This window comes from Gadus morhua, chromosome 4, assembly GCF_902167405.1.
Source record: "Gadus morhua chromosome 4, gadMor3.0, whole genome shotgun sequence".
Lineage (NCBI taxonomy): Eukaryota > Metazoa > Chordata > Actinopteri > Gadiformes > Gadidae > Gadus > Gadus morhua.
In genome coordinates, this window is record NC_044051.1 from 40,480,970 (window position 1) to 40,507,442 (window position 26,473).

The 26,473-nt window shown below is 46.2% G+C and overlaps 2 protein-coding genes and 2 long non-coding RNA genes across 5 annotated transcripts; all 4 read right to left on the reverse strand.

The window, feature by feature from the left end:
• Positions 1–3,106: 3,106 nt before the first annotated feature.
• LOC115541770 (zinc finger protein 271-like) lies at positions 3,107–22,025 on the reverse strand. Its single transcript, XM_030353609.1, is given in 9 exon segments — positions 3,107–3,987; positions 3,989–5,119; positions 12,872–12,949; positions 12,951–13,993; positions 14,786–14,819; positions 15,161–15,312; positions 15,621–15,659; positions 21,133–21,223; positions 21,225–22,025. Coding segments are annotated over 9 exon segments (3,453 nt in total). The 5' UTR covers positions 22,011–22,025; the 3' UTR covers positions 3,107–3,888.
• LOC115541309 (uncharacterized) lies at positions 6,176–9,982 on the reverse strand. Of its 2 annotated transcripts, none has more exons than XM_030352994.1 (3): positions 9,023–9,982; positions 8,106–8,208; positions 6,176–6,559 (listed from the first exon to the last, which is right to left on the reverse strand). In XM_030352994.1, exons 1-3 carry the CDS (start codon positions 9,527–9,529, stop codon positions 6,186–6,188), a joined length of 984 nt encoding a protein of 327 aa, XP_030208854.1. In that variant the 5' UTR covers positions 9,530–9,982; the 3' UTR covers positions 6,176–6,185. The 2 variants fall into 2 exon arrangements, with proteins under 2 accessions (XP_030208854.1, XP_030208853.1); XM_030352993.1 differs by having other exon boundaries at positions 8,106–8,238; positions 9,023–9,952.
• Positions 15,029–17,912, reverse strand: LOC115541324 (uncharacterized). Its single transcript, XR_003976324.1, has 4 exons — positions 16,924–17,912; positions 16,649–16,724; positions 16,043–16,175; positions 15,029–15,312 (listed from the first exon to the last, which is right to left on the reverse strand). It is a non-coding gene; the product is annotated as an uncharacterized LOC115541324 (long non-coding RNA).
• Positions 22,026–23,339: 1,314 nt separating the features above from the next.
• On the reverse strand, positions 23,340–26,281 carry LOC115543101 (uncharacterized). The gene is made up of 3 exons (XR_003976667.1): positions 25,804–26,281; positions 24,867–24,999; positions 23,340–23,404 (listed from the first exon to the last, which is right to left on the reverse strand). It is a non-coding gene; the product is annotated as an uncharacterized LOC115543101 (long non-coding RNA).
• Positions 26,282–26,473: the final 192 nt, after the last annotated feature.

Below are 26,473 nucleotides of genomic sequence, written 5' to 3' on the forward strand. Positions count from 1 at the left end.
TTAATTTTCACCGAGTAGTTGTTAATCCCCACTTACGACGCATTTAATCATAAAGGAGTGTGCTTTATAAGGGTGTGTGCTGGAGTTGTAACAGAGGAAGCCTCTCTTTTGGATGGTGAATAAGAAGATGATTTCCAACCTGCACACTCAGCTCCTCGTGGCAGACCAGCCGCTCGCCGCGCTCCAGGCTCTTGGCCGCGCTGTGGTCCGCAGACAGCGAGTTCAGGGCCTCCACTTCAGACGCGGTGAAGAGGGTGTCATGGCCGTCCACCGCCAGTGGGCCCTCCCCTTTACCGTAGACGATCACGATCTTCAGCTCCTCCCTGTGACTGGCCAGGTGGGAGGAGCCAGGGGCATCCACACCTAGACTCTCTGAGGTGGCGCCGCGCTGCGTGCTGCGGTCTCCAAATGCATCGCAGTCTTCTGCAGAGGGAGGAAAAAAAAGACAGAAAGCACTGTTTCCCCTAGATTTCTTTGCATCAGTGGTGCTGTGAGTTGGTAACCTAGCAACATTAGGGGGGTGCGTGGACATGGCCCCCCACCCCCGGAAAAATGTATGAAGAATAACCCTTTAAAAGGTTACTTTTGATGAGATTTCTGGGGTAAAAAATGCATAGATTGAGCTTCCAAATATGACATTAAAACCAACAGAGTCAAAGCATCTGCTGAGACCAGATCAATGTGTAAATGTGCTTTGAACTTGGCCGAAACTTTATTTATATCATACCAGGTGAAGGAAACTCAACGAACACCAGCGCAAAATGATCTGAGCACAACATCACATGCGAGACAAGCGCAATTACTCTATTTTGACAATAAGAATCGACAAAGTGTCCTTCCTTTTAAGCTGATCAGCCAACATTCATACATTATGAATTCAGTGATGTTTGAGAATGATAAACCAGCTCATGTGGCATCTGTCTTGAAACCCTTCTGGGCTCTTGACTGATTCCATCTTTGAAATGCAACTCCCAAGTTTGACTCGTGTTTTCCACGGTCTGGGTCTGGTCTTGGGTTCAAAAGGGTGGGTTCTTTTCAAAAGAGGACAAGGCTTTGTGACGCAGGTAATATCTAGCATCAGCCTACAATCTATGCTGCCTAGAATCTACTACATCAAAAGTAAATGTATTGAAGTTTGAAAGTACATACCTTCACTGTTAAAGTGGGACTGTAAAGTCTTTGAGGATAGCCGTGTGGCTACAGTAGGTGTTTCCAGGTGTTCTGTCTGGCAGGCAACATCCCTTGAGAGAAGCTGCTGAATGGAAGCACTTGATGAGCTGGCCTGTGCAGTGACAAGGTCAAATTAGTACACAATTTATTACTTTGTATATTGTGCAATTTGTAAGAAGATATATGGTAAGCATCTATGCAATGATCACATTTTATTACATCATTTAATTGATTACATTTTTTTTTTAGTTCTTCTTTAAAGTTAATTTCATCTCTATACAATTACATCAAGCTCTGCAAAAATCTGCTAATCACCCATTGATTTGAATCAAGTGTGAGGGGGGAAATATGAGTGGGGCTATGTATTTAGGAAGAGTTAACAAACCATCATTATCTCTTCATCGGTCAAACGCTAGAACTACTGCGGTCACGTAACTGGTACAACATTTACATTTAGGGCATTTAGCAGACGCTTTGATCCAGCAGACACTTTTGTACAATACTGTTGTATTTGTTTGTAGTAGTAGGGTGAGAAGACATTCTTAAAGATTATGGGCATTCCCTCTGTGTACAAGCAGTAGAGATCATTGCCTGTACCCCCTTTGTTGAATTGGGCCCATTCATGTGTGATCCCATTGGTTTGCAGAGGTGCACGCTCAGTCAGAACGGTGATCTAAATAACAAAGAAGTGGACAACACTCGGGATACATTGTGTGCATTCATACACATACCTGATGCTACCTACCCATTATCGACAGTAACTGGGCTGTTAGCTGTAGAGCCAATGCTACAGCAACATTATAAGGATAACAAGGTAACCATATACAGTAAAGCAACACAATGACATAGCGTTAATTTACTTACTTGTCTGCGGTTTGTAGCTGAGCCGAGGAGAGTTGGTACTGATCTAGAATCCATTTTCAGACGTTGAGCAAGTCCAGTTCTGTATTGGCCCAAGTTGAGGAAGCAGTCTTCGGTGAAATGTTTGGCGCAGACTGGCGGATCATTTCAAGAGAAAATAAAATCAACCCACTGGTTCTTTAGAGGCTCGGATGAAGGAACTACAAATATACTTTTGTGCTCATTTGTACATCCAAACACTGAGCCCTCCTTCGCTCATTTGCGAGCCATGATTTCTCTCCAGGAAATAATTTTTGGTGTGTTCAAAACGCCTCGGATACCAATATTCCGTGGTGCTTCTTTTGTTAAAGCATTGCCGCGTTCAAAACAGCTCCGAGGTTCGGAAGAGTGTTCAAAGCACTTTCCTTCGAGCTTAATGTCCGACTCCGAACCTCCCGGAAACTCCGACCGTTTTGAATGCAAGACAGGAAATGACGGATGGTGTCCGATGCATCCGGAACACACCATCAGCTCATTTTCTCACGTGCGGTCGCCTACCAGGCCATATTCCCTGGGCGGGGCAAGAAGAGAAAGGGGAGGTAATCTTTCCCCCTAATTTATTTTTATAAATGACATGATTAAAAAAAAAAAAAAAAAAAAAAAAAGAAAGCTATAAAATGCAAGAAATAAAATAGAAAAAAACAATTGGTTTCCTCCGGACGACGGAGCAACAAAAACAGTGTTAGAAAATACAGCTGAAATAAAACAGTCCGTGTCAAAAGGGATAGGAAGATGTTGAAAACTTTTCCGGTCCTACCCCCTTTAATTTTTTGAGAATTGTTCATGATGTTCAGCTCGTAGGTTAAAACAAATCAAGCCTTACGACAAAATAATAACCAGTTTTTATGTCGCGTGTTTTAGTTCTGTTATTGCATGTGAACCACTAGGGGGTGTTGATCCACCTCGGTGCAGTTCACCTTCCGAGCTGCACCGACGCGCCGGCATGCGCGCGCCGGCTTGCGCCCGCGCGCCGCCATGCGCCAGCCCACCCGGAAAGTTAAATGAAAAGTTAAATGAAAAAGTAAATGATTTAAAATATTTTTTAACAATTTTATTTCAGGACATGGCATGGATGATCACCGCATCACAAGGTGCATTGCGCTGTGCAAGAAAATTGTCAGCAGCTTTTCCTATGGCTGGAAACGGAGGAGAGAATTGGCTGAGGTGCAGATTCAGCTGGGTCTACCCACTAGTGATGCGCGAGAGGACGATTTTTTAACACCCGCCCCAACCCGACCCAAGACATTTTCCAAACCGCCCCGCCCGACCCGTGGGGGATTCTGAAGCGGCCCGCCCGACCCTCCCAATTTGACCGGCAAAAAAATAAAAATAATAACAAATAAAATAAAAAGCCTGGGGCTGAGGCTTAGGCCTAATGTAACACGTAACTAAATGAGAAGGATTTGCGCTAAATTCGCATTATTGTGAAACTTCCAACGGCAGGTCTACATCAAAACAACAACAACGACAGCTTTACGCAATTATTTATTGAAGAACTGTTAACAAATGCGTGGTTGCGGGTTTTGACTTTTTTGACCCGCCCCACCCGAACCCGCGATACTTAGAGAAAACTGCTACTCAACCCACCCGGCCCGCGGGTGCCCGCGGGTAATTGGGTAACCCGCGCATCACTAGTACCCACTCACCAGCTCACCACAGAGTCAGCCACTCGGATCGAGACAGCGCATTATGATTAATGGGCCCCCCACTAGAGGACGCCCCCAACACATTTGTCACCCGCCTCGGCAATCTCCTAGTTCGCTTATAGCAATCGGCGGCCCTGGCTGCAGCTGGCGTTGCATTGCAGACACGCAGGGCTTATAAACAGGGGTGAGTCCTCGTGTGGATCTTCAGGCTGGAGCGCTTTGTGAAGCTCTTCTTGCATTGGTCACAGCTGTAGGGCTTCTCGCCGGTGTTGAGTCTTCATGTGGGTCTTCAGGTTGGAGCACCCTGTGAAGCACATTGTGCATTGGTCACACCTGTAGGGCTTCTCGCCGGTGTGAGTCTTGATGTGATGCCTCAGCGTGCTTTTCAGTCCAAAGCTCTTCTTGCATTGGTCGCACCTGTAGGGCTTCTCGCCGGTGTGAGTCCTAATGTGGTTCTTCAAGTTGGAGCGCTCTGCGAAGCGCTTCACGCATTGGTCACACTTGTAGGGCTTCTCCCCGGTGTGAGTCCTCATGTGGTTCTTCAGGTTGGAGTGCTTTGTGAAGCTCTTCGTGCATTGGTCACACCTGTAGGGCCTCTCGCCGGTGTGAGTCCTTATGTGGATCTTCAAGCTGGAGCGCTCTGTGAAGCGCTTCACGCATTGGTCACACTTGTAGGGCTTCTCCACGGTGTGAGTCCTCAAGTGGGTATTCAGGGCGGAAATATGACTATAGCGCTTCACGCATTGGTGACACTTGTAGGGCTTCTCCCTTGAGTGAGTCCACATGTGGATCTTAAGGGTGCCTTTCAGACTGAAGCTCATCGTACATTGGTCACACCTGTAGGGCTTCTCCCAAGAATGAGTACTCATGTGGGTCTTCAGGGTGCCATTCAGACTGAAACTCATCGTGCATTGGTCACACTTGTAGGGCTTCTCCCCGGAGTGAGTTCTCATGTGGAGCTTCAGGCTGCCTTTCTGACTGAAGCGCTTCGTGCATTGGTCACACTTGTAGGGCTTCTCGCCGGAGTGAGTCCTCATGTGGATCTTCAGGTCGCTTTGCCGTTGGAAGCGCATCATGCATTGGTCACACTTGTAGGGCTTCTCCCCGGAGTGAGTCCTCATGTGGCGGGTCAGGTAGCCTTTCCGACTGAAGCGCTTCATGCATTGGTCGCACCCGTACGGCTTCTCGTCGGTGTGGATCTGATTGGCCTTGTTGGGAATAACCTTTCCACACAAGACACCGGGCCGGCCCTTGCGGCCGCCCTGATGCCCAGTCAGCTCCTCAAGGTGGACGAGCCTCACGCTGCAGTTCAGGCTCTTGGCCACGCTGTGGTCAGCGGACAGCGAGCTCAAGGCCTCCGGTTCTGACGTGGCAAAGAGGGTGTCATGGCCGTCCACCGCCAGTGGGCCCTCCCCTTGTCCGTAGACGCTCAGGATCCGCAGCTCCCCGTTGTGACTGGACATGCGGGAGGAGCCAGGGGCGTCCACACGCAGACTCTCTGAGGTGGCGCCGCCCTGCGTGCTGCAGTCTCTAATGTCTTGGGCGTCTTCTTCAGAGAGGAAAACGAATGCAGAAAGTAATTGTTATGATACATAACATAGATATACATACTTGCATAGATGCAATGTGTATTAGTCAGTTCCTCCAGGATTTCGCGGGCCTTTTTTGAGATTGTTGCGGCCTAAAATGGCTGATGTTGCGTGAGCTTTTCCAAAATGTTGCGATAAGAGATACGATTTTCCTGATGTTAAATATTAAGTTATTACTGAAAAAAACATTAATTAAAAGAACAAAAACACTGAGAAATGTTCCTATGAATAATTGATTCTTGATTCCTTCCGCGTTGGCAGTTGACTAGGATGCAACAGCCCGTGTCGTAGTGATCTGCCTCCTCGTCTGACGGCCTGCCTGCAGTTCTGCAGTTATGTTTTTGCGGTGGCAAAAAGCTTATCAATTGAAGATTTATGCTTATGTTCCACCACAATGTTGCATGTAGTGCAAGAAATATCCCGTTATTCGTGTAGAATAAGAGGATACTGCTTTTCGTGATCTACCGCAGTTATTTCATCGGCGAGTGTGAAACGTTGGACGTGCACATGCTGCATGAATGCTTGAATCCCTTGAACTTAGTAAACACGAAGTAAAGCGGAAGGTAGTTTGTCGACGTCAGTTCAAGACGACACCAATGATTTGCGGGAAAGTTGCGGTGGTTAGTTAATATTGCGACACCGGCCTGAATTTGCGGAGATTGGTTGATGTTGCGTTGAAGTTCCAAATCACAACATTGCGAAATCCTGGAGGGTCTGATTACTAACCTCCAGCGGGCATGCCTCCACCAATATCCTCTTCAACCTTGATTGAAATGGTGTCTGGGATCTGCTGCTTTCCACATAAAGAAGGAAACACACACAAGACATATTCTTTAATTTTCACCGAACAGTTGTTAATCCCCACTTACGACGCATTGAATCATAAAGGTGTGTGCTTGCTATGGGTGTGTGCTGGAGTTGTAACAGAGAAAGCCTCTTTTGGATGTTGAATAAGAAGATGATTTACAACCTGCACACTCAGCTCCTCGTGGCAGACCAGCCGCTCGCCGCGCTCCAGGCTCTTGGCCGCGCTGTGGTCCGCAGACAGCGAGTTCTGGGCCTCCACTTCTGACGCGGTGAAGAGGGCGTCATGGCCGTCCGTCGCCAAAGGGTCCTCCCCTTTTCCGTGGACGCTCAGGATCTTCAGCTCCCTGCTGTGACTGGACATGTGGGAGGAGCCAGGGGCGTCCACACCCAGACTCTCTGAGGTGGCGCCGCGCTGCGTGCTACATTCTCCGAAGGCATCACAGTCTTCTGCAGGGGGAGGAAAAAAAAGACAGAAAGCACTGATTCCCCTAGATTTCTTTGTAGCAGTGGTGCTGTGAGTTGTTAACCTAGCAACACTAGGGGGGTCCGCGGGCATGCCCCCCCCCACCCCCAGAAAAATGCATGAAGTATAACCCTTTAAAGATCCCATGCCATGCTATTTTATGGATGCTTTAATATAGGTATTAGTGGGCCACAAACACAGTATTCAAAGACGTCCCCGAAATTCAGCCGTGGTGCAGAGTTACAGCCACTCCGAACTAGTCGCACATTGAGCTTCCCCCAAACGCGCTGTTTCGGTGGGCGTGTCAAGGCAGGTCAAAGAGGGGGGTGGGGGTGTGGCCCTGAGCAGCTTGTAGCCACAGTACCATTCGCTGTGGTTACGGTGGGCGTGTCAAGGCAGGTCAAGGGGGGGGGTGGGGGTGTGGCCCTGAGCAGCTTGTAGCCACGGTACCATGCGCTGTTTACGGTGGATGTATCGCAATGGCTCTTAGAAACCCATATTATACATAGATAATATCTATTAGATATCTATATCATATAATATATAATACATATTATCACGGCCAAAAGCTGTGTGAGCCTCCAGACGATAGGCTATTATGAATCTCAAACGACCGCGTCTTCTTCAGATTGATGTGGAAGTGGAAGAACCAGAGACGTCGGAGAACCCGACGAAGTCCTTTGTGATTCATTATATCGTCTGGAGTTGCACACAAGTATAGATGGGGAGTTTATTGTAACCCGCAAACGAGAGACAACAAATCCGAGTTATATTTGCAAAGACACTGCAGAATGACTCTCGTCCTGCTCCTTATATCCCCAATCATTACACAACACAAAGTTGGAGTTTCATACAATATTGATTTGCATAGCATGTTTTTTTGGGTCATACTGTATCTTCTGAACATATATTAACCTCTATGCAAACAGATGATGTACATGTGTGAATGTCAGCATCGTCTACAGAACCCACTCACTGGCGCCACATCACACCTAACATATAGGGGAAAGGTGATCAGCTATCTTCCACCATTAAAGTATCTATATGATATGTAGGCCTAATAATAATCATAGTTTAACATTAAATGTAAGGTTAATTTCCACCATACCAGGTGAAGGAAACTCAACGAACACCAGCGCAAAATGATCTGAGCACAACATGACATGCGAGACAAGCACAATTACTCTATTTTGACAATAAGAATCGACAAAGTGTCCTTCCTTTTAAGCTAATCAGCCAACATTCATACATTATGAATTCAGTGATGTTTGAGAATGATAAACCAGCTCATGTGGCATCTGTCTTGAAACCCTTCTGGGCTCTTGACTGATTCCATCTTTGAAATGCAACTCCCAAGTTTGACTCGTGTTTTACACGGTCTGGGTCTGGTCTTGGGTTCAAAAGGGTGGGTTCTTTTCAAAAGAGGACAAGGCTTTGTGACGCAGGTAATATCTAGCATCAGCCTAGAATCTATGCTGCCTAGAATCTACTACATCAAAAGTAAATGTATTGAAGTTTGAAAGTACATACCTTCACTTTTAAAGTGGGACTGCAAAGTCTTTAAGGATAGCTGTGTGCCTACAGTAGGCGTTTCCAGGTGGTCTGTCTGGCAGGCAACATCCCTTGAGAGAAGCTGCTGAATGGAAGCACTTGATGAGCTGGCCTGTGCAGTGACAGGTACTCAATTTATTACCTTGTATGTGGTACAATTTGTAAGAAGATATATGATAAGCATGTTTAGTGAATTAAATTAGCCAAATACTTAAATTAGATCTATGTAATGATCAAATTATATTACATCATTTAATTGATTACATATTTTTTAGTTCTTCTTAAAAGTTAATTTAATCTCTATACAATTACATCAAGCTCTGCAAAAATCTGCTAATAACCCATTGATTTGAATCAAGTGTGAGGGGGAAATATGAGTGGGGCTATGTATTTAGGAAGAGTTAACAAACCATCATTATCTCTTCATCGGTCAAACGCTAGAACTACTGCGGTCACGTAACTGGTACAACATTTACGGCATTTAGCAGACGCTTTTATCCAGCAGACGCTTTTGTACAATACTGTTGTATTTGTTTGTAGTAGTAGGGTGAGAAGACATTCTTCAAGATTAGGGGCATTCCCTCTGTGTACAAGCAGTAGAGATCAGTGCCTGTACCCCCTTTGTTGAATTGGGCCCATTCTCGTGTGATCCCCCTGGTTTGCAGAGGTGCACGCTCAGTCAGAACGGTGATCTAAATAACAAAGAAGTTGACAACACTCGGGATACATTGTGTGCGTTCATACACACACCTGATGCTACCTAACCGACCCATTATCGACAGTAACTTGGCTGTTGGCTGTAGAGCCAATGCTACAGCAACATTATAAGGATAACAAGGTAACCATATACAGTAAAGCAACACAATGAAATAGCGTTAATTTAATAATTTACTTACTTGTCTGCGGTTTGTAGCTGAGCCGAGGAGAGTTGGTACTGATCTAGAATCAATTCTCAGACGTTGAGCAAGTCCAGCTCTGTATTGGCCCAAGTTGAGGAAGCAGTCTTCGGTGAAATGTTTGGCGCAGACTCGCGCAGCATTTCCAGAGAAAATAAAATCAACCCACTGGTTCTTTAGAGGCTCGGATGAAGGAACTAAAAATATACTTTTGTGCTCATTCGTACATCCAAACACTGAGCAACTGCCCTCCTTCGCTCGTTTGCGAGCCATGATGAGTTCTCTCCAGGAAATAACTTTTGGTGTGTTCAAAACGCCTCGGATACCAATATTCCGTGGTGCTTCTTTTGTTAAAGCATTGCCGCATTCAAAACAGCTCCGAGGTTCGGAAGAGTGTTCAAAGCACTTTCCTTCGAGCTTAATGTCCGAACCTCCGGGGAACTCCGACCGTTTTGAATGCAAGACAGGAAATGACGGATGGTGTCCGATGCATCCGGAACACACCATCAGCTCATTTTCTCATGTGCGGTCGCCGACCAGGCCATATTCCCTGGGCGGGGCAAGCAGAAAAAGGGGAGGAAATCTTTCCCCGTAATTCATTTTTATAAATGACATGATTAAAAAATAATACAAAAAAAAAGAATGAGCAATAAAATGCAAGAAAAAAAATAGAAGCAAACAATTGTTTTCCTCCGGACACTAAGCAACCAAAACAGGTTTAGATAATACAGCTGAAATAAAACAGTCCATGTCAAAAGGGATAGGTAGATGTTTAAAACTTCTCCGGTCCTATTTATGATCATGATGTTCAGCTCGTAGGTTAAAACAAATCAAGCTTTAGGACAAAATAATAACCAGTTTTGATGTCGCGTGTTTTTGTTATGTTATTGCATGTCAACCACTAGGGGGTGTTGATCCACCTCGGTGCAGTTCACCTTCCGAGCTGCACCGACGCGCGAGCATGGTCCCGCGCCCGCGCCCACACACACACCCACCCACACACACACACACACTCCACAACTTTCAGCTGTGGAGAGTTCAGCTGAAAGGTACTGGGTTTGAGTCCCAATGTCTGCAGCCTATAAGTAGAATCCTAAAGATCAAGATGCCCCCTAACCCCTACCTGACCCTTATCATATGTATCAGTATGTATCTATTTACTCTGTCTGACCGACCTCCTCCTTGAATAACATCTGTATTCACTGTTTTTGTTAAGGGTACAGAACGTGAGGAGGGGACCCAAGTGCAGAACACAGACAGAGACGGGGTAAAGGGAAACGGGGTTTATTGGTAGGCAGGCGGGTAGTCAGACAAGCAAGGGGGTCAGGTAACAGGCGGGCGATCAGACAGTCAGGGGCTTGGCGACAGATGGGTAGTCAGGCAGGCAGGGGCCCGGTAACGAGCAGGCAGTCAGGGGCTTGGCGACAGACGGGTAGTTAGGCAGGCAGGGGTTCGATGGCAGGGGAAGTACTAGAGAGGAAGAGAGGTGGTTATCAAGGGTTCAGGCTAGAGACAGTTTTCAAGAATACTGGTAGGACCGATACTGACTGTGTAGACGTAACGACGAACTGGCGCCGGCTGGTAGGAGATCTCCGGCTGAAGTAGGGAATGGTGATTTGATGATTGCAGCCTGGTGTGTGAGGAGGACCACTGGCGTCAAGTGGCCACTAGATGGAGGTAGTGGACCGCGTAGCAGGACCCGGCGTGACAGTTTTACCCCCAACTGCTCTTTAAATCACATGTATCTGTTCACAGTTTAACCCCTACCTGCTTCTTGAATCAAATTTATGTAATACTGTAAGTAGCATTTGGGTGAGCGGGTCTGATGAATGACAAAAATAAATACCTGAGACCGTTTATCAAAGCCATGTTTTATTACCCTGCTATTGCATCTGGAACCACTAGGGGGCAGTGCATGAGATCCGCCGACAGACGCAGGTAGTGTGAACAAGCCCTGACGCCTCGTGCCCACTGCCTCCGTCCATTGACTGATCCCCATTGACTTTGAATGGGGACGGACGCATAATACATGGTGGATCCGTGCGCACCGTTCCGTCAAAAAGTTGAAAAATGTTCAACTTTTTCAGCAGCAACGGATCCGTCATCCAATCAGATCCCGCATGCAAATTTAAGCACTGTGACGCGACTCGGGCTCTGACGACCCTGGAAACCTCCCCCCTCCGCCAGCCAAGCCTTCTACGTCCTTTGACTGACGGTGCAGTGGGCATGACCCTTCCGCCCCGTGCCCACTACCTCCGTCCATTGACTGATCCCCATTGACTTTGAATGGGGACGGACGCGCAATGCATTGTGGATCCGTCCGTTCCGTTGGAGCCTTCGGCGCCGTCAGAAAGTTGAAAAATTTTCAACTTTTTCGGCAGCGACGGTTCCGTCATCCAATCAGATCGCGTATGCAAATGTAAGCACTGTGACGCGACTCGGGCTCTGACGATACTGGAAAGCAGGAAAGCGGGTCATCTTGCATCGCAACAAGCAGGAAGTAGTGGGAAGAACCCGGCGAAGCGATTTGATTGGCCGACGGATGCCTCTGCAAAGACTACTCCCCCATCAGTCAGCAACGCCTTCCCACGTCCGTTGACTGACGGTGCAGTGGGCACGAACGCCCCGTGCCCATGTGCCAGCGGCAGCCAGAGTTCCATGTTCCATTCTGGTGAAAATGACTATACAAAATCACATGATATATGTTGCAGTCATACTGACCTGTGTTTTAATAAAAGTGCTTCCAACGTCTCACATGTGGATTTTGACTTAAAAAAAAAACATCTAACCCACTCTATAGAAAATATCGAGATATATATCGTATATCGCCATTCAGCCAAAAAATATCGGGATATCTTCTTTTGCCCATATCGTGCAGCCCTACATAGACTCATGACATCATTCTGGGGACATCCAAACAATTTGGTGACCTTTGACCTCAGGGGCACGCCAAACAGGAAGTGAGCTAATATCTCTGCAAGGCCTTCATGCACCCAAACCAAACTTGGCTCATAGTCTTATGACCCTATCCTGATGATGCCCAAATAATTTGGTGTGTTTTGACTTTTAGGGGTGCGTTGTTAGCAGTCTATTCCAGCCCTTAGAAAGCACCTTCAATGTATTTTCATTGTGATACCCATTTGCCACCTAGCCGATTACGTCCGTCCAGCAAAATTAGTTCATCAATTCCCATTATGCCTGATCCCCACACTGCTGCTTGCAGCTATATTTTCTAATTATTGTTCTAATTCTATGACAGGGTATCTGCAAGTTTCAGCAAGTCAAATTCAAGACTTTTTAATACCACCTTGAATGATGTTTTAAGACCTAAAACACGCAATGGTGGGGGTTGGCAACAGACGCAAGCCAACTTCGGAAACGGACGTCTTCCAGCCAACTTTCCTTGAATTTGCACCTACCCATTGTCGCAGATTAGCCAGCAAGCACAAAGATAATCGTTTAAATATGCAGCTATCAAGACAGAAGCCTCTCTACATGTCCTTCCTGAAAAGCTCCCCGAGAAAAATAAAAAAATAAATAGTCCTGCCCTGACAAATTTAAGACCTTGAGTTACAGTATTTAAGACTACCATGTGACATTTGTACCGAGTTTAAAACTTTAAGGCCTTAAATTTAGAAACAAGAATTTAAGACTTCTTAAGACTTTTCAAGGATGCGCGGACACCCTGTATGATTAATGGGAATAAAGGGCGCCACTAGAGGGCGCCCCCAACACATTTGTCACCCGGCTCGGCAATCTCCTAGTTCGCTGATAGCAACCGGCGGCCCTGGCTGCAGCTGGCGTTGCATTGCAGACACGCAGGGCTTATAAACAGGGGTGAGTCCTTGCGTGGATCTTCAGGGCAGAGCTCCCTGCGAAGCGCATCGTGCATTGGTCACAGCTGTAGGGCCTCTCGCCGGTGTTGAGTCCTTATGTGGATCTTCAAGCTGGAGCGCTCTGTGAAGCGCTTCACGCATTGGTCACACTTGTAGGGCTTCTCGCCGGTGTGAGTCTTGATGTGCTTCCTCAGGGTGCTTTTCCGTCCAAAGCTCTTCTTGCATTGGTCGCACCTGTAGGGCTTCTCCCCGGTGTGAGTCCTCATGTGGTCCTTCAAGTTGGAGCGCTCTGTGAAGCGCTTCACGCATTGGTCACACTTGTAGGGCTTCTCGCCGGTGTGAGTCATCATGTGGATCCTCAAGCCGGAGCGCTCTGTGAAGCGCTTCACGCATTGCTCACACTTATAGGGCTTCTCGCCGGTGTGAGCCTTGATGTGATTCCTCAGGGAGCTTATCCGTCCAAAGCTCTTCTTGCATTGGTCACACCTGTAGGGCTTCTCGCCGGTGTGAGTCCTCATGTGGAGATTCAAGCTGGAGCGCTCTGCGAAGCGCTTCACGCATTGGTCACACTTGTAGGGCTTCTCGCCGGTGTGAGTCCTTATGTGGATCTTCAGGTTGTAGCTCTCTGCGAAGCGCATCGTGCATTGGTCACAGCTGTAGGGCTTCTCGCCGGTGTGAGTCCTCATGTGGGTCTTCAGCTTGTAGCACTCTGCGAAGCACATTGTGCATTGGTCACACTTGTAGGGCTTCACCCCTTCGTGAGTCATCATGTGGCGGTTCAGGCAGCCTTTCAGACTGAAGCGCTTCATGCATTGGTCGCACCTGTACGGCTTCTTGTCGTTGTGGGTCCTCATGGGGACGATCATATTGGCATTGTTGGGAAAAACCTTGCCACCCAAGACACCGGGCCGGCCCTTGCAGCCGCCCTGATGCCCAGTCAGCTCCTCAAGGCGGACGAGCCGCACGCTGCAGTTCAGGCTCTTGGCCACGCTGTGGTCACCTTGTCCATAGACGCTCAGGATGCGCAGCTCCCCGCTGTGACTTGACATGTGGGAGGAGCCAGGGGCGTCCACATGCAGACTCTCCGAGGTGGCGCCGCGCTGGGTGCTGCAGTCTCTAATGTCTTGGGCGTCTTCTTCAGAGCGGAAAACGAATGCAGAAAGTAATTGTTATGATACATAACATAGATAGTTACATATGTTATGTAGTGTCTCCATGATTTCGCGGGGCTTTTTTGAGATTATTGCGGCCCAAAATGGCTGATATTGCGTGAGCATTTCCAAAAAGTTGCAATTATAGATGCGATTTTCCTGATGTTAAATATTAAGTTATTACAGCAATTTTCCCCGAGTAATTTGTTAAATATTAAGTTATTACTGAAAAAAACATAAATTAAAAGAACAAAAACACTGAGAAATGTTCTTATGAATGTTTGATTCTTGATTCCTTCCGCGCTGGCAGTTGACTAGGATGCAACAGCCCATGTCTTAGTGATCTGCCTCGTTGTCTGACGGCCTGCCTGCAGTTCTGTAGTTATGTTTTCGCAGTGACAAAATGCTTATCAATTGAAGATTTATGCTTATGTTCCACCACAATGTTGCATGCAGTGCAAGAAATATCCCGTTATTCATGTAGAATAACAGGATACTGCTTTTCGCGATCTACAGCAGTTATTTCTTCGGCGAGTGTGAAACGTTGGACGTGCACATGCTGCATGAATGCCTGAATCCCTTGAACTTAGTAAACACGGAAGTAAAGCGGAAGGTAGTTTGTCGACGTCAGTTCAAGACGTCGCCATTGACTTGCGGGAAAGTTGCGGTGGTTAGTTAATATTGCGACACCGGCCTGAATTTGCGGAGATTGGTTGATGTTGCGTGGAAGTTCCAAATCACAACATTGCGAAATCCTGGAGGCTCTGATTACTAACCTCCAGCGGGCATGCCTCCACCAATATACTCTTCAACCTTGATTGAAATGGTGTCTGGGATCTGCTGCTTTCCACATAAAGAAGGAAACACACAAGACATATTCTTTAATTTTCACCGAACAGTTGTTAATCCCCCCTTACGACGCATTTAATCATAAAGGTGTGTGCTTCCATGGGTGTGTGCTGGAGTTGTAACAGAGGAAGCCTCTCTTTTGGATGGGGAATGAGAAGATGATATCCAACCTGCACACTCAGCTCCTCGCAGCAGACCAGCCGCTCGCCGCGCTCCAGGCTCTTGGCCGCGCTGTGGTCCGCAGACAGCGAGTTCAGGGCCTCCACTTCTGACGCGGTGAAGAGGGTGTCATGGCCGTCCACCGCCAGTGGGCCCTCCCCTTTACCGTAGACGATCACGATCTTCAGCTCCTCCCTGTGACTGGCCAGGTGGGAGGAGCCAGGGGCATCCACACCTAGACTATCTGAGGTGGCCCCGCGCTGCGTGCTGCGGTCTCCAAATGCATCGCAGTCTTCTGCAGAGGGAGGAAAAAAAAGACAGAAAGCACTGTTTCCCCTAGATTTCTTTGCATCAGTGGTGCTGTGAGTAGGTAACCTAGCAACACTAGGGGGGGTCCGTGGACATGCCCCCCCCCCCCCCCCGGAAAAATGTATGAAGAATAACCCTTTAAAAGGTTACTTTTGATGAGATTTCTGGGGTAAAAAATGCATAGATTGAGCTTCCAAATATGAAATTAAAACCAACAGAGTCAAAGCATCTGCTGAGACCAGATCAATGTGTAAATGTGCTTTGAACTTGGCCGAAACTTTATTTATATCATACCAGGTGAAGGAAACTCAACGAACACCAGCGCAAAATGATCTGAGCACAACATCACATGCGAGACAAGCGCAATTACTCTATTTTGACAATAAGAATCGACAAAGTGTCCTTCCTTTTAAGCTGATCAGCCAACATTCATACATTATGAATTCAGTGATGTTTGAGAATGATAAACCAGCTCATGTGGCATCTGTCTTGAAACCCTTCGGGGCTCTTGACTGATTCCATATTTGAAATGCAACTCCCAAGTTTGACTCGTGTTTTACACGGTCTGGGTCTGGTCTTGGGTTCAAAAGGGTGGGTTCTTTTCAAAAGAGGACAAGGCTTTGTGACGCAGGTAATATCTAGCATCAGCCTAGATTCTATGCTGCCTAGAATCTACTACATCAAAAGTAAATGTATTGAAGTTTGAAAGTACATACCTTCACTTTTAAAGTGGGACTGTAAAGTCTTTGAGGATAGCCGTGTGGCTACAGTAGGCGTTTCCAGGTGGTCTGTCTGGCAGGCAACATCCCTTGAGAGAAGCTGCTGAATGGAAGCACTTGATGAGCTGGCCTGTGCAGTGACAAGGTCAAATTAGTACACAATTTATTACTTTGTATATTGTGCAATTTGTAAGAAGATATATGGTAAGCATCTATGCAATGATCACATTTTATTACATCATTCAATTGATTACATATTTTTTCGTTCTTCTTAAAAGTTAATTTCATCTCTATACAATTACATCAAGCTCTGCAAAAATCTGCTTATAACCCATTGATTTGAATCAAGTGTGAGGGGGAAATATGAGTGGGGCTATGTATTTAGGAAGAGTTAACAAACCATCATTATCTCTTCTTCGGTCAAACGCTAGAACTACTGCGGTCACGTAACTTGTACAACATTTACATTTAGCAGACGCTTTGATCCAGCAGACACTTTTGTACAATACTGTTGTATTTGTTTGTAGTAGTAGGGTGAGAAGACATTCTTAAAGATTAGGGGCATTCCCTCTGTGTACAAGCAGTAGAGATCATTGCCTGTACCCCCTTTGTTGAATTGGGCCCATTCTCGTGTGATCCCCCTGGTTTGCAGAGGTGCACGCTCAGTCAGAACGGTGATCTAAATAACAAAGAAGCGGACAACACTCTGGATACATTGTGTGCATTCATACACATACCTGATGCTACTTACCCATTATCGACAGTAACTTGGCTGTTAGCTGTAGAGCCAATGCTACAGCAACATTATAAGGATAAGCAGGTAACCATATACAGTAAAGCAACACAATGACATAGCGTTAATTTAATAATTTATTTACTTGTCTGCGGTTTGTAGCTGAGCCGAGGAGAGTTGGTACTGATCTAGAATCCATTTTCAGACGTTGAGCAAGTCCAGTTCTGTATTGGCCCAAGTTGAGGAAGCAGTCTTCGGTGAAATGTTTGGCGCAGACTGGCGGATCATTTCCAGAGAAAATAAAATCAAACAACTGGTTCTTTAGAGGCTCGGATGAAGGAACTAAAAATATACTTTTGTGCTCATGTGTACATCCAAACACTGAGTCCTCCTTCGCTCATTTGCGAGCCATGATTTCTCTCCAGGAAATAACTTTTGGTGTGTTCAAAACGCCTCGGATACCAATATTCCGTGGTGCTTCTTTTGTTAAAGCATTGCCGCGTTCAAAACAGCTCCGAGGTTCGGAAGAGTGTTCAAAGCACTTTCCTTCGAGCTTAATGTCCGACTCCGAACCTCCCGGGAACTCCGACCGTTTTGAATGCAAGACAGGAAATGACGGATGGTGTCCGATGCATCCGGAACGCACCATCAGCTCATTTTCTCATGTGCGGTCGCCGACCAGGCCATATTCCCTGGGCGGGGCAAGCAGAAAAAGGGGAGGAAATCTTTCCCCGTAATTAATTGTTTTCAATGACATGATTAAAAAATAATACAAAAAAAAGAATGAGCAATAAAATGGAAGAAATAAAATAGAAACAAACAATTGGTTTCCTCCGGACACTAAGCAACAAAAACAGGGTTAGATAATACAGCTGAAATAAAACAGTCCATGTCAAAAGGGATAGGAAGATGTTGAAAACTTTTCCGGTCCTATTTATGATCATGATGTTCAGCTCGTAGGTTAAAACAAATCAAGCTTTAGGACAAAATAATAACCAGTTTTGATGTCGCGTGTTTTTGTTCTCTGTTATTGCATGTGAACCACTAGGGGGTGTTGATCCACCTCGGTGCAGTTCACCTTCCGAGCTGCACCGACGCGCGAGCATGCGCGCGCACACACGCACACGCACACACACACACGCACACGCACACACACACACACACACACACACACCACAATTAGCAAGTAAACAGAAGAAAAAAAGAAAGTAGAAGAAAGACCCAACACGAACCCAACCCTTGTTAATGAACACACAACATAATGGATTCATCAAGGTAGGCTTGTTTTCCTTTTCCCCAGTGACTGAATTACTCAGAGTATTGAAGAAACACTTGTTAGAGACACTCTCTCTGTCTAGTGTTTCAACACAATTAAGTAAGTTGGAGTTAAACTTTGGCTAGGTATGTGTGTGGGCCTGTGTTTGTGCGTGTGTGGAGAGTTCAGCTGAAAGGTACTGGGTTTGATTCCCAATGTCTACAGCCTATAAGTAGAATCCTAAAGAGCAAGATGCCCCCTAACCCCTACCTGACCCTTATCATATGTATCCGTATGCATCTATTTACTCTGTCTAACCCGACCTCCTCCTTGAATAACATCTGTATTCACTGTTTTTGTTAAGGACCACTGGCGTCAAGTGGCCACTAGATGGAAGTAGTGGACCGCGTAGCAGGACCCGGCGTGACAGTTTTACCCCCAACTGCTCTTTAAATCACATGTATCTGATCACAGTTTAACCCCTACCTGCTTCTTGAATCAAATTGATGTAATACTGTAAGTAGCATTTGGGTGAGCGGGTCTGATGAATGACAAAAATAAATACCTGAGACCGTTTATCAAAGCCATGTTTTATTACCCTGCTATTGCATCTGGAACCACTAGGGGGCAGTGCATTGGTGCATGAGATCCGCCGACAGACGCAGGTAGTGTGAACAAGCCCTGACGCCTCGTGCCCACTGCCTCCGTCCATTGACTGATCCCCATTGACTTTGAATGGGGACGGACGCATAATACATGGTGGATCCGTGCGCACCGTTCCGTCAAAAAGTTGAAAAATGTTCAACTTTTTCGGCAGCAACGGATCCGTCATCCAATCAGATCCCGCATGCAAATTTAAGCACTGTGACGCGACTCGGGCTCTGACGACCCTGGAAACCTCCCCCCTCCGCCAGCCAAGCCTTCTACGTCCTTTGACTGACGGTGCAGTGGGCATGACCCTTCCGCCCCGTGCCCACTACCTCCGTCCGTTGACTGATCCCCATTGACTTTGAATGGGGACGGACGCGCAATGCATTGTGGATCCGTCCGTTCCGTTGGAGCCTTCGGCTCAGTCAAGAAGTTGAAAAATGTTCAACTTTTTCGGCAGCGACGGATCCGTCATCCAATCAGATCGCGTATGCAAATGTAAGCACTGGGACGCGACTCTGTCTCTGACGATACTGGAAAGCAGGAAAGCGGGTCATCTTGCATCGCAACAAGCAGGAAGTAGTGGGAAGAACCCGGCGAAGCGATTTGATTGGCCGACGGATGCCTCTGCAAAGACTACTCCCCCATCAGTCAGCAACGCCTTCCCACGTCCGTTGACTGACGGTGCAGTGGGCACGAACGCCCCGTGCCCATGTGCCAGCGGCAGCCAGAGTTCCATGTTCCATTCTGGTGAAAATGACTATACAAAATCACATGTTGATATATGTTGCAGTCATACTGACCTGTGTTTTAATAAAAGTGCTTCCAACGTCTCACATGTGGATTTTGACTTAAAAAAAAAACATCTAACCCACTCTATAGAAAATATCGAGATATATATCGTATATCGCCATTCAGCCAAAAAATATCGGGATATCATCTTTTGCCCATATCGTGCAGCCCAACGATAGACTCATGACATCATTCTGGGGACATCCAAACAATTTGGTGACCTTTGACCTCAGGGGCACGCCAAACAGGAAGTGAGCTAATATCTCTGCAAGGCCTTCATGCATCCAAACCAAACTTGGCTCATAGTCTTATGACCCTATCCAGATGATGCCCAAATAATATGGTGTGATTTGACTTTTAGGGGTGCGTTGTTAGCAGTCTATTCCAGCCCTTAGAAAGCAACTTCAATGTATTTTCATTGTGATACCCATTTACCAATAACTTTCATTGTCAGTCAAAACTAATCATATGTATTTTTTCATGGTCATATCTTATCCCGTGTTACATAAAACTGATAACATATCAATCATATTCAAACATCATGTAAATCCGACATGCAGCATACAAACAGAACACTACTTCATTTATTTCAATGTTAGTTGCGCTGAACAGCGCTCATTAATGGGTAGACACTGCACCCATATGGCGACAAGCGGTACTTAATGTACAATGCAACAATGACTATATTTACCATTCCGCCCACATACAATATTAACTGCAATTCCCACTGGATTAGATGCTTCACGAACCACCTCCAGAACGGATGCTTGTTTACATTGTGTCTCTTTTAGGGATATTGTTCCGAATACCCCTATGTATTTGTGAAATTTTGTTCTGTCAGGCAGACTGTATTGCGCCCTTACCTCTAGGTGGGGTCATTTTCCCATTTGGTAAACATTGACGCGTACTCGCAGAATGCTCATCCCACCGGCTGTCAGTATTACCGATTACCGAGACGGTCGTCATGTAGCCACCTAGCCGATTACGTCCGTCCAGCAAAATTAGTTCATCAATTCCCATTATGCCTGATCCCCACACTACTGCTTGCAGCTATATTTTCTAATTATTGTTCTAATTCTATGACAGGTTATCTGCAAGTTTCAGCATGTCAAATTCAAGACTTTTTATTACCACCTTGAATGATGTTTTAAGACCTAAAACACGCAATGGTGGGGGTTCGCAACAGACGCAAGCCAACTTCGGAAACGGACGTCTTCCAGCAAACTTTCCTTGAATTTGCACCTACCCATTGTCGCAGATTAGCCAGCAAGCACAAAGATAATCGTTTAAATATGCAGCTATCAAGAAAGAAGCCTCTCTACATGTCCTTCCTGAAAAGCTCCCAGAGAAAAATAGAAAAATAAATAGTCCTGCCCGACAAATTTAAGACCTTGAGTTACAGTATTTAAGACTAGCATGTGACATTTGTACCGAGTTTAAAACTTTAAGGCCTTAAATTTAGAAACATGAATTTGAGACTTCTTAAGACTTTTTAAGGATACACAGACACCCTGTATGATTAATGGGAATAAAGGGCGCCACTAGAGGGTGCCCCCAACACATTTGTCACTCGCCTCGGCAATCTCCTCGTTCGCTTATAGCAACCGGCGGCCCTGGCTGCAGCTGGCGTTGCATTGCAGACACGCAGGGCTTATAAACAGGGGTGAGTCCTCGTGTGGATCTTCAGGCTGGAGCGCTTTGTGAAGCTCTTCTTGCATTGGTCACAGCTGTAGGGCTTCTCGCCGGTGTTGAGTCTTCATGTGGAGCTGCAGGTAGCCTTTCCGTCCGAAGCTCTTCTTGCATTGGTCACAGCTGTAGGGCTTCTCGCCGGTGTGAGTCTTCATGTGGGTCTTCAGGTTGGAGCACCCTGTGAAGCACATTGTGCATTGGTCACACCTGTAGGGCTTCTCGCCGGTGTGAGTCTGGATGTGCTTCCTCAGGGTGCTTCTCAGTCCAAAGCTCTTCTTGCATTGGTCACACCTATAGGGCTTCTCGCCGGTGTGAGTCCTTATGTGGTTCTTCAAGTTGGAGCCATCTGTGAAGCACTTCACGCATTTGTCACACTTGTAGGGCTTCTCGCCGGTGTGAGTCCTTATGTGGTTCTTCAAGCTGGCGCGCTCTGCGAAGCGCTTCACGCATTGGTCACACTTGTAGGGCTTCTCGCCGGTGTGAGTCCTGATGTGCACCTTCAGGTGGCCTTTCCGTCCAAAGCTCTTCTTGCATTGGTCGCACCTGTAGGGCTTCTCCCCGGTGTGAGTACTCATGTGGACGATCATATCGGCATCGTTTGGTAAAACCTTGCCACCCAAGACACAGGGCCGGCCCTTGCGGCCGCCCCGATGCCCAGTCAGCTCCTCAAGGCGGACCAGCCGCACGCTGCAGTTCAGGCTCTTGGCCACGCTGTGGTCAGCGGACAGCGAGCTCAAGGCCTCCGGTTCCGACGCAGCAAAGAGGGTGTCATGGCCGTCCACCGCCAGTGGGTCCTCTCCTTTTCCATAGACGCTCAGGATCCGCAGCTCCCCGTTGTGACTGGCCATGTGGGAGGAGCCAGGGGCGTCCACACGCAGACTCTCTGAGTAGGCGCCGCGCTGCGTGCTGCAGCCTCTAATGTCTTGGGCGTCTTCTTCAGAGAGGAAAACGAATGCAGAAAGTAATTGTTATGATACATAACATAGATAGTTACAGACTTGCATAGATGCAATGTGTATTAGTCAGTGCCTCCAGGATTTCGCGGGCCTTTTTTGAGATTGTTGCAGCCTAAAACGCTGATGTTGCGTGAGCTTTTCCAAAAAGTTGCGATAAGAGATGCGATTTTCCTGATGTTATTACCTGATGATTAGTCATTACTGAAAAAAACATTAATTAAAAGAACAAAAACACTGAGAAATGGTCCTATGAATAATTGATTCTTGATTCTTTCCGCGTTGGCAGTTGACTAGGATGCAACAGCCCGTGTCGTAGTGATCTGCCTCGTCGTCTGACGGCCTGCATGCAGTTCTGCAGTTCTGTAGTTATGTTTTTGCGGTGGCAAAATGCTTATCAATTGAAGATTTATGCTTATGTTCCACCACAATATTGCATGCAGTACAAGAAATATCCCGTTATTCGTGTAGAATAACAGGATACTGCTTTTCGCGATCTACCGCAGTTATTTTATCGGCGAGTGTGAAACGTTGGACGTGCACATGCTGCATGAATGCTTGAACCCCTTGAACTTAGTAAACACGGAAGTAAAGCGGAAGGTAGTTTGTCGACGTCAGTTCAAGACGACGCCAATGATTTGCGGGAATGTTGCGGTGGTTAGTTAATATTGCGACACCGGCCTGAATTTGCGGAGATTGGTTGATGTTGCGTTGAAGTTCCAAATCACAACATTACGAAATCCTGGAGGGTCTGATTACTAACCTCCAGCGGGCATGCCTCCACCAATATCCTCTTCAACCTTGATTGAAATGGTGTCTGGGATCTGCTGCTTTCCACATAAAGAAGGAAACACACACAAGACATATTCTTTAATTTTCACCGAATAGTTGTTAATCCCCCTTACGACGCATTTAATCATAAAGGTGTGTGCTTCCATGGGTGTGTGCTGGAGTTGTAACAGAGGAAGCCTCTTTTGGATGGTGAATGAGAAGATGAATTCCAACCTGCACACTCAGCTCCTCGCGGCAGACCAGCCGCTCTCCGCGCTCCAGGCTCTTGGCCGCGCTGTGGTCCGCAGACAGCGAGTTCTGGGCCTCCACTTCTGACGCGGTGAAGAGGGTGTCATGGCCGTCCCCCGCCAGTGGGCCCTCCCCTTTTCCGTGGACGCTCAGGATCTTCAGCTCCCTGCTGTGACTGGACATGTGGGAGGAGCCAGGGGCGTCCACACCCAGAATCTCTGAGGTGGCGTTGCGCTCAGTGCTACGGTCTCCAAAGGCATCGCAGTATTCTGCAGGGGGAGGAAAAAAAAGACAGAAAGCACTGATTCCCCTAGATTCCTTTGTAGCAGTGGTGCTGTGAGTTGTTAACCTAGCAACACTAGGGGGGTCCGCGGGCATGCCCCCCCCCACCCCCGGAAAAATGCATGAAGAATAACCCTTTAAATGGTTACTTCTGATGAGATTTCTGGGGGGAAAAATTTACAGATTGAGCTTCCAAATATGACATTAAAACCAACAGAGTCAAAGCATCTGCTGAGACCAGATCAATGTGTAAATGTGCTTTGAACTTGGCCGGAACTTTTTTTGCGCCGCTACTGAATGCATATAGTGGAAACACTGCAGAAAGTAATGGTTTAAATACACTGTTTGTTCTGTTCTGTTTCAATTCTGTTCTGTTTCATGAAAGGAGGAAGTTTGAATTCGTACGCATGAAAGAAACTATACAAATATATGTGTACGCAACATTGACCCAGAGGGTTTAAAATGTGACCTGCAGACAGATTCACACTTTTGGAGAGGGACGTCTCCTCCAGCCCCCTCCTCCCTAGACTCAAAGCTCAAGCGGGTGACCAGTGTCGTAGATTTCTATTAACGACTTATCTGATTCACTTCAACTAGCTATACGCAGAGGAATCGGAGAGTCCGGGTCAAGTATAGATGGGGAGTTTATTGTAACCCGCAAACGAGAGACAACAAATCCGAGTGATATTTGCAAAGACACTGCAGAATGATTCTAGTCCTGCTCCTTATATCCCCAATCATTACACAACACAAAGTTGGACTTTCATACCATATTGATTTGCATAGCATGTTTTTTTGGGTCATACTGTATCTTCTGAACATATATTAACCTCTATGCAAACAGATAGATGATGTACATGTGTGAATGTCAGCATTGTCTACAGAACCCACTCACTGGCGCCACATCACACCTAACATATCGGGGAAAGGTGATCAGCTATCTTCCACCATTAAAGTATCTATATGATATGTAGGCCTAATAATAATCATAGTTTAACATTAAATGTAAGGTTAATTTCCACCATACCAGGTGAAGGAAACTCAACGAACACCAGCGCAAAATGATCTGAGCACAACATGACATGCGAGACAAGCACAATTACTCTATTTTGACAATAAGAATCGACAAAGTGTCCTTCCTTTTAAGCTGATCAGCCAACATTCATACATTATGAATTCAGCAATGTTTGAGAATGATAAACCAGCTCATGTGGCATCTGTCTTGAAACCCTTCTGGGCTCTTGACTGATTCCATCTTTGAAATGCAACTCCCAAGTTTGACTCGTGTTTTACACGGTCTGGGTCTGGTCTTGGGTTCAAAAGGGTGGGTTCTTTTCAAAAGAGGACAAGGCTTTGTGACGCAGGTAATATCTAGCATCAGCCTAGATTCTATGCTGCCTAGAATCTACTACATCAAAAGTAAATGTATTGAAGTTTGAAAGTACATACCTTCACTTTTAAAGTGGGACTGCAAAGTGTTTAAGGATAGCTGTGTGCCTACAGTAGGCGTTTCCAGGTGGTCTGTCTGGCAGGCAACATCCCTTGAGAGAAGCTGCTGAATGGAAGCACTTGATGAGCTGGCCTGTGCAGTGACAAGGTCAAATTAGTACTCAATTTATTACCTTGTATGTGGTACAATTTGTAAGAAGATATATGATAAGCATGTTTAGTGAATTAAATTAGCCTAATACTTAAATTAGATCTATGTAATGATCAAATTATATTACATCATTTAATTGATTACATATTTTTTAGTTCTTCTTAAAAGTTAATTTAATCTCTATACAATTACATCAAGCTCTGCAAAAATCTGCTAATAACCCATTGATTTGAATCAAGTGTGAGGGGGAAATATGAGTGGGGCTATGTATTTAGGAAGAGTTAACAAACCATCATTATCTCTTCATCGGTCAAACGCTAGAACTACTGCGGTCACGTAACTGGTACAACGTTTACATTTACATTTAGGGCATTTAGCAGACGCTTTTATCCAGCAGACGCTTTTGTACAATACTGTTGTATTTGTTTGTAGTAGTAGGGTGAGAAGACATTCTTAAAGATTAGGGGCATTCCCTCTGTGTACAAGCAGTAGAGATCAGTGCCTGTACCCCCTTTGTTGAATTGGGCCCATTCTCGAGTGATCCCCCTGGTTTGCAGAGGTGCACGCTCAGTCAGAACGGCGATCTAAATAACAAAGAAGTGGACAACACTCGGGATACATTGTGTGCGTTCATACACACACCTGATGCTACCTAACCGACCCATTATCGACAGTAACTTGGCGGTTGGCTGTAGAGCCAATGCTACAGCAACATTATAAGGATAACAAGGCAACCATACAGTAAAGCAACACAATGAAATAGCGTTAATTTAATAATTTACTTACTTGTCTGCGGTTTGTAGCTGAGCCGAGGAGAGTTGGTACTGATCTAGAATCAATTCTCAGACGTTGAGCAAGTCCAGCTCTGTATTGGCCCAAGTTGAGGAAGCAGTCTTCGGTGAAATGTTTGGCGCAGACTCGCGCAGCATTTCCAGAGAAAATAAAATCAACCCACTGGTTCTTTAGAGGCTCGGATGAAGGAACTAAAAATATACTTTTGTGCTCATTCGTACATCCAAACACTGAGCAACTGCCCTCCTTCGCTCGTTTGCGAGCCATGATGAGTTCTCTCCAGGAAATAACTTTTGGTGTGTTCAAAACGCCTCGGATACCAATATTCCGTGGTGCTTCTTTTGTTAAAGCATTGCCGCATTCAAAACAGCTCCGAGGTTCGGAAGAGTGTTCAAAGCACTTTCCTTCGAGCTTAATGTCCGAACCTCCTGGGAACTCCGACCGTTTTGAATGCAAGACAGGAAATGACGGATGGTGTCCGACGCATCCGGAACACACCATCAGCTCATTTTCTCATGTGCGGTCGCCGACCAGGCCATATTCCCTGGGCGGGGCATGCAGAAAAAGGGGAGGAAATCTTTCCCCGTATTTTATTTTTTATAAATGACATGATTAAAAAATAATACAAAAAAAAGAATGAGCAATAAAATGCAAGAAATAAAAT

Excerpts from the sequence above, each read along its gene's own strand:
- LOC115541309 (XM_030352993.1), bottom strand. The coding sequence starts at position 9,529 with ATGGTGTGTTCCGGATGCATCGGACACCATCCGTCATTTCCTGTCTTG. Across the intron at positions 8,239-9,022 it reads CAGCTACAAACCGCAGACAA|GCCAGCTCATCAAGTGCTTC; the intron begins GTAAGTAAATTA and ends GTCACTGCACAG. Across the intron at positions 6,560-8,105 it reads GTCCCACTTTAAAAGTGAAG|AAGACTGTGATGCCTTCGGA; the intron begins GTATGTACTTTC and ends CTCCCCCTGCAG.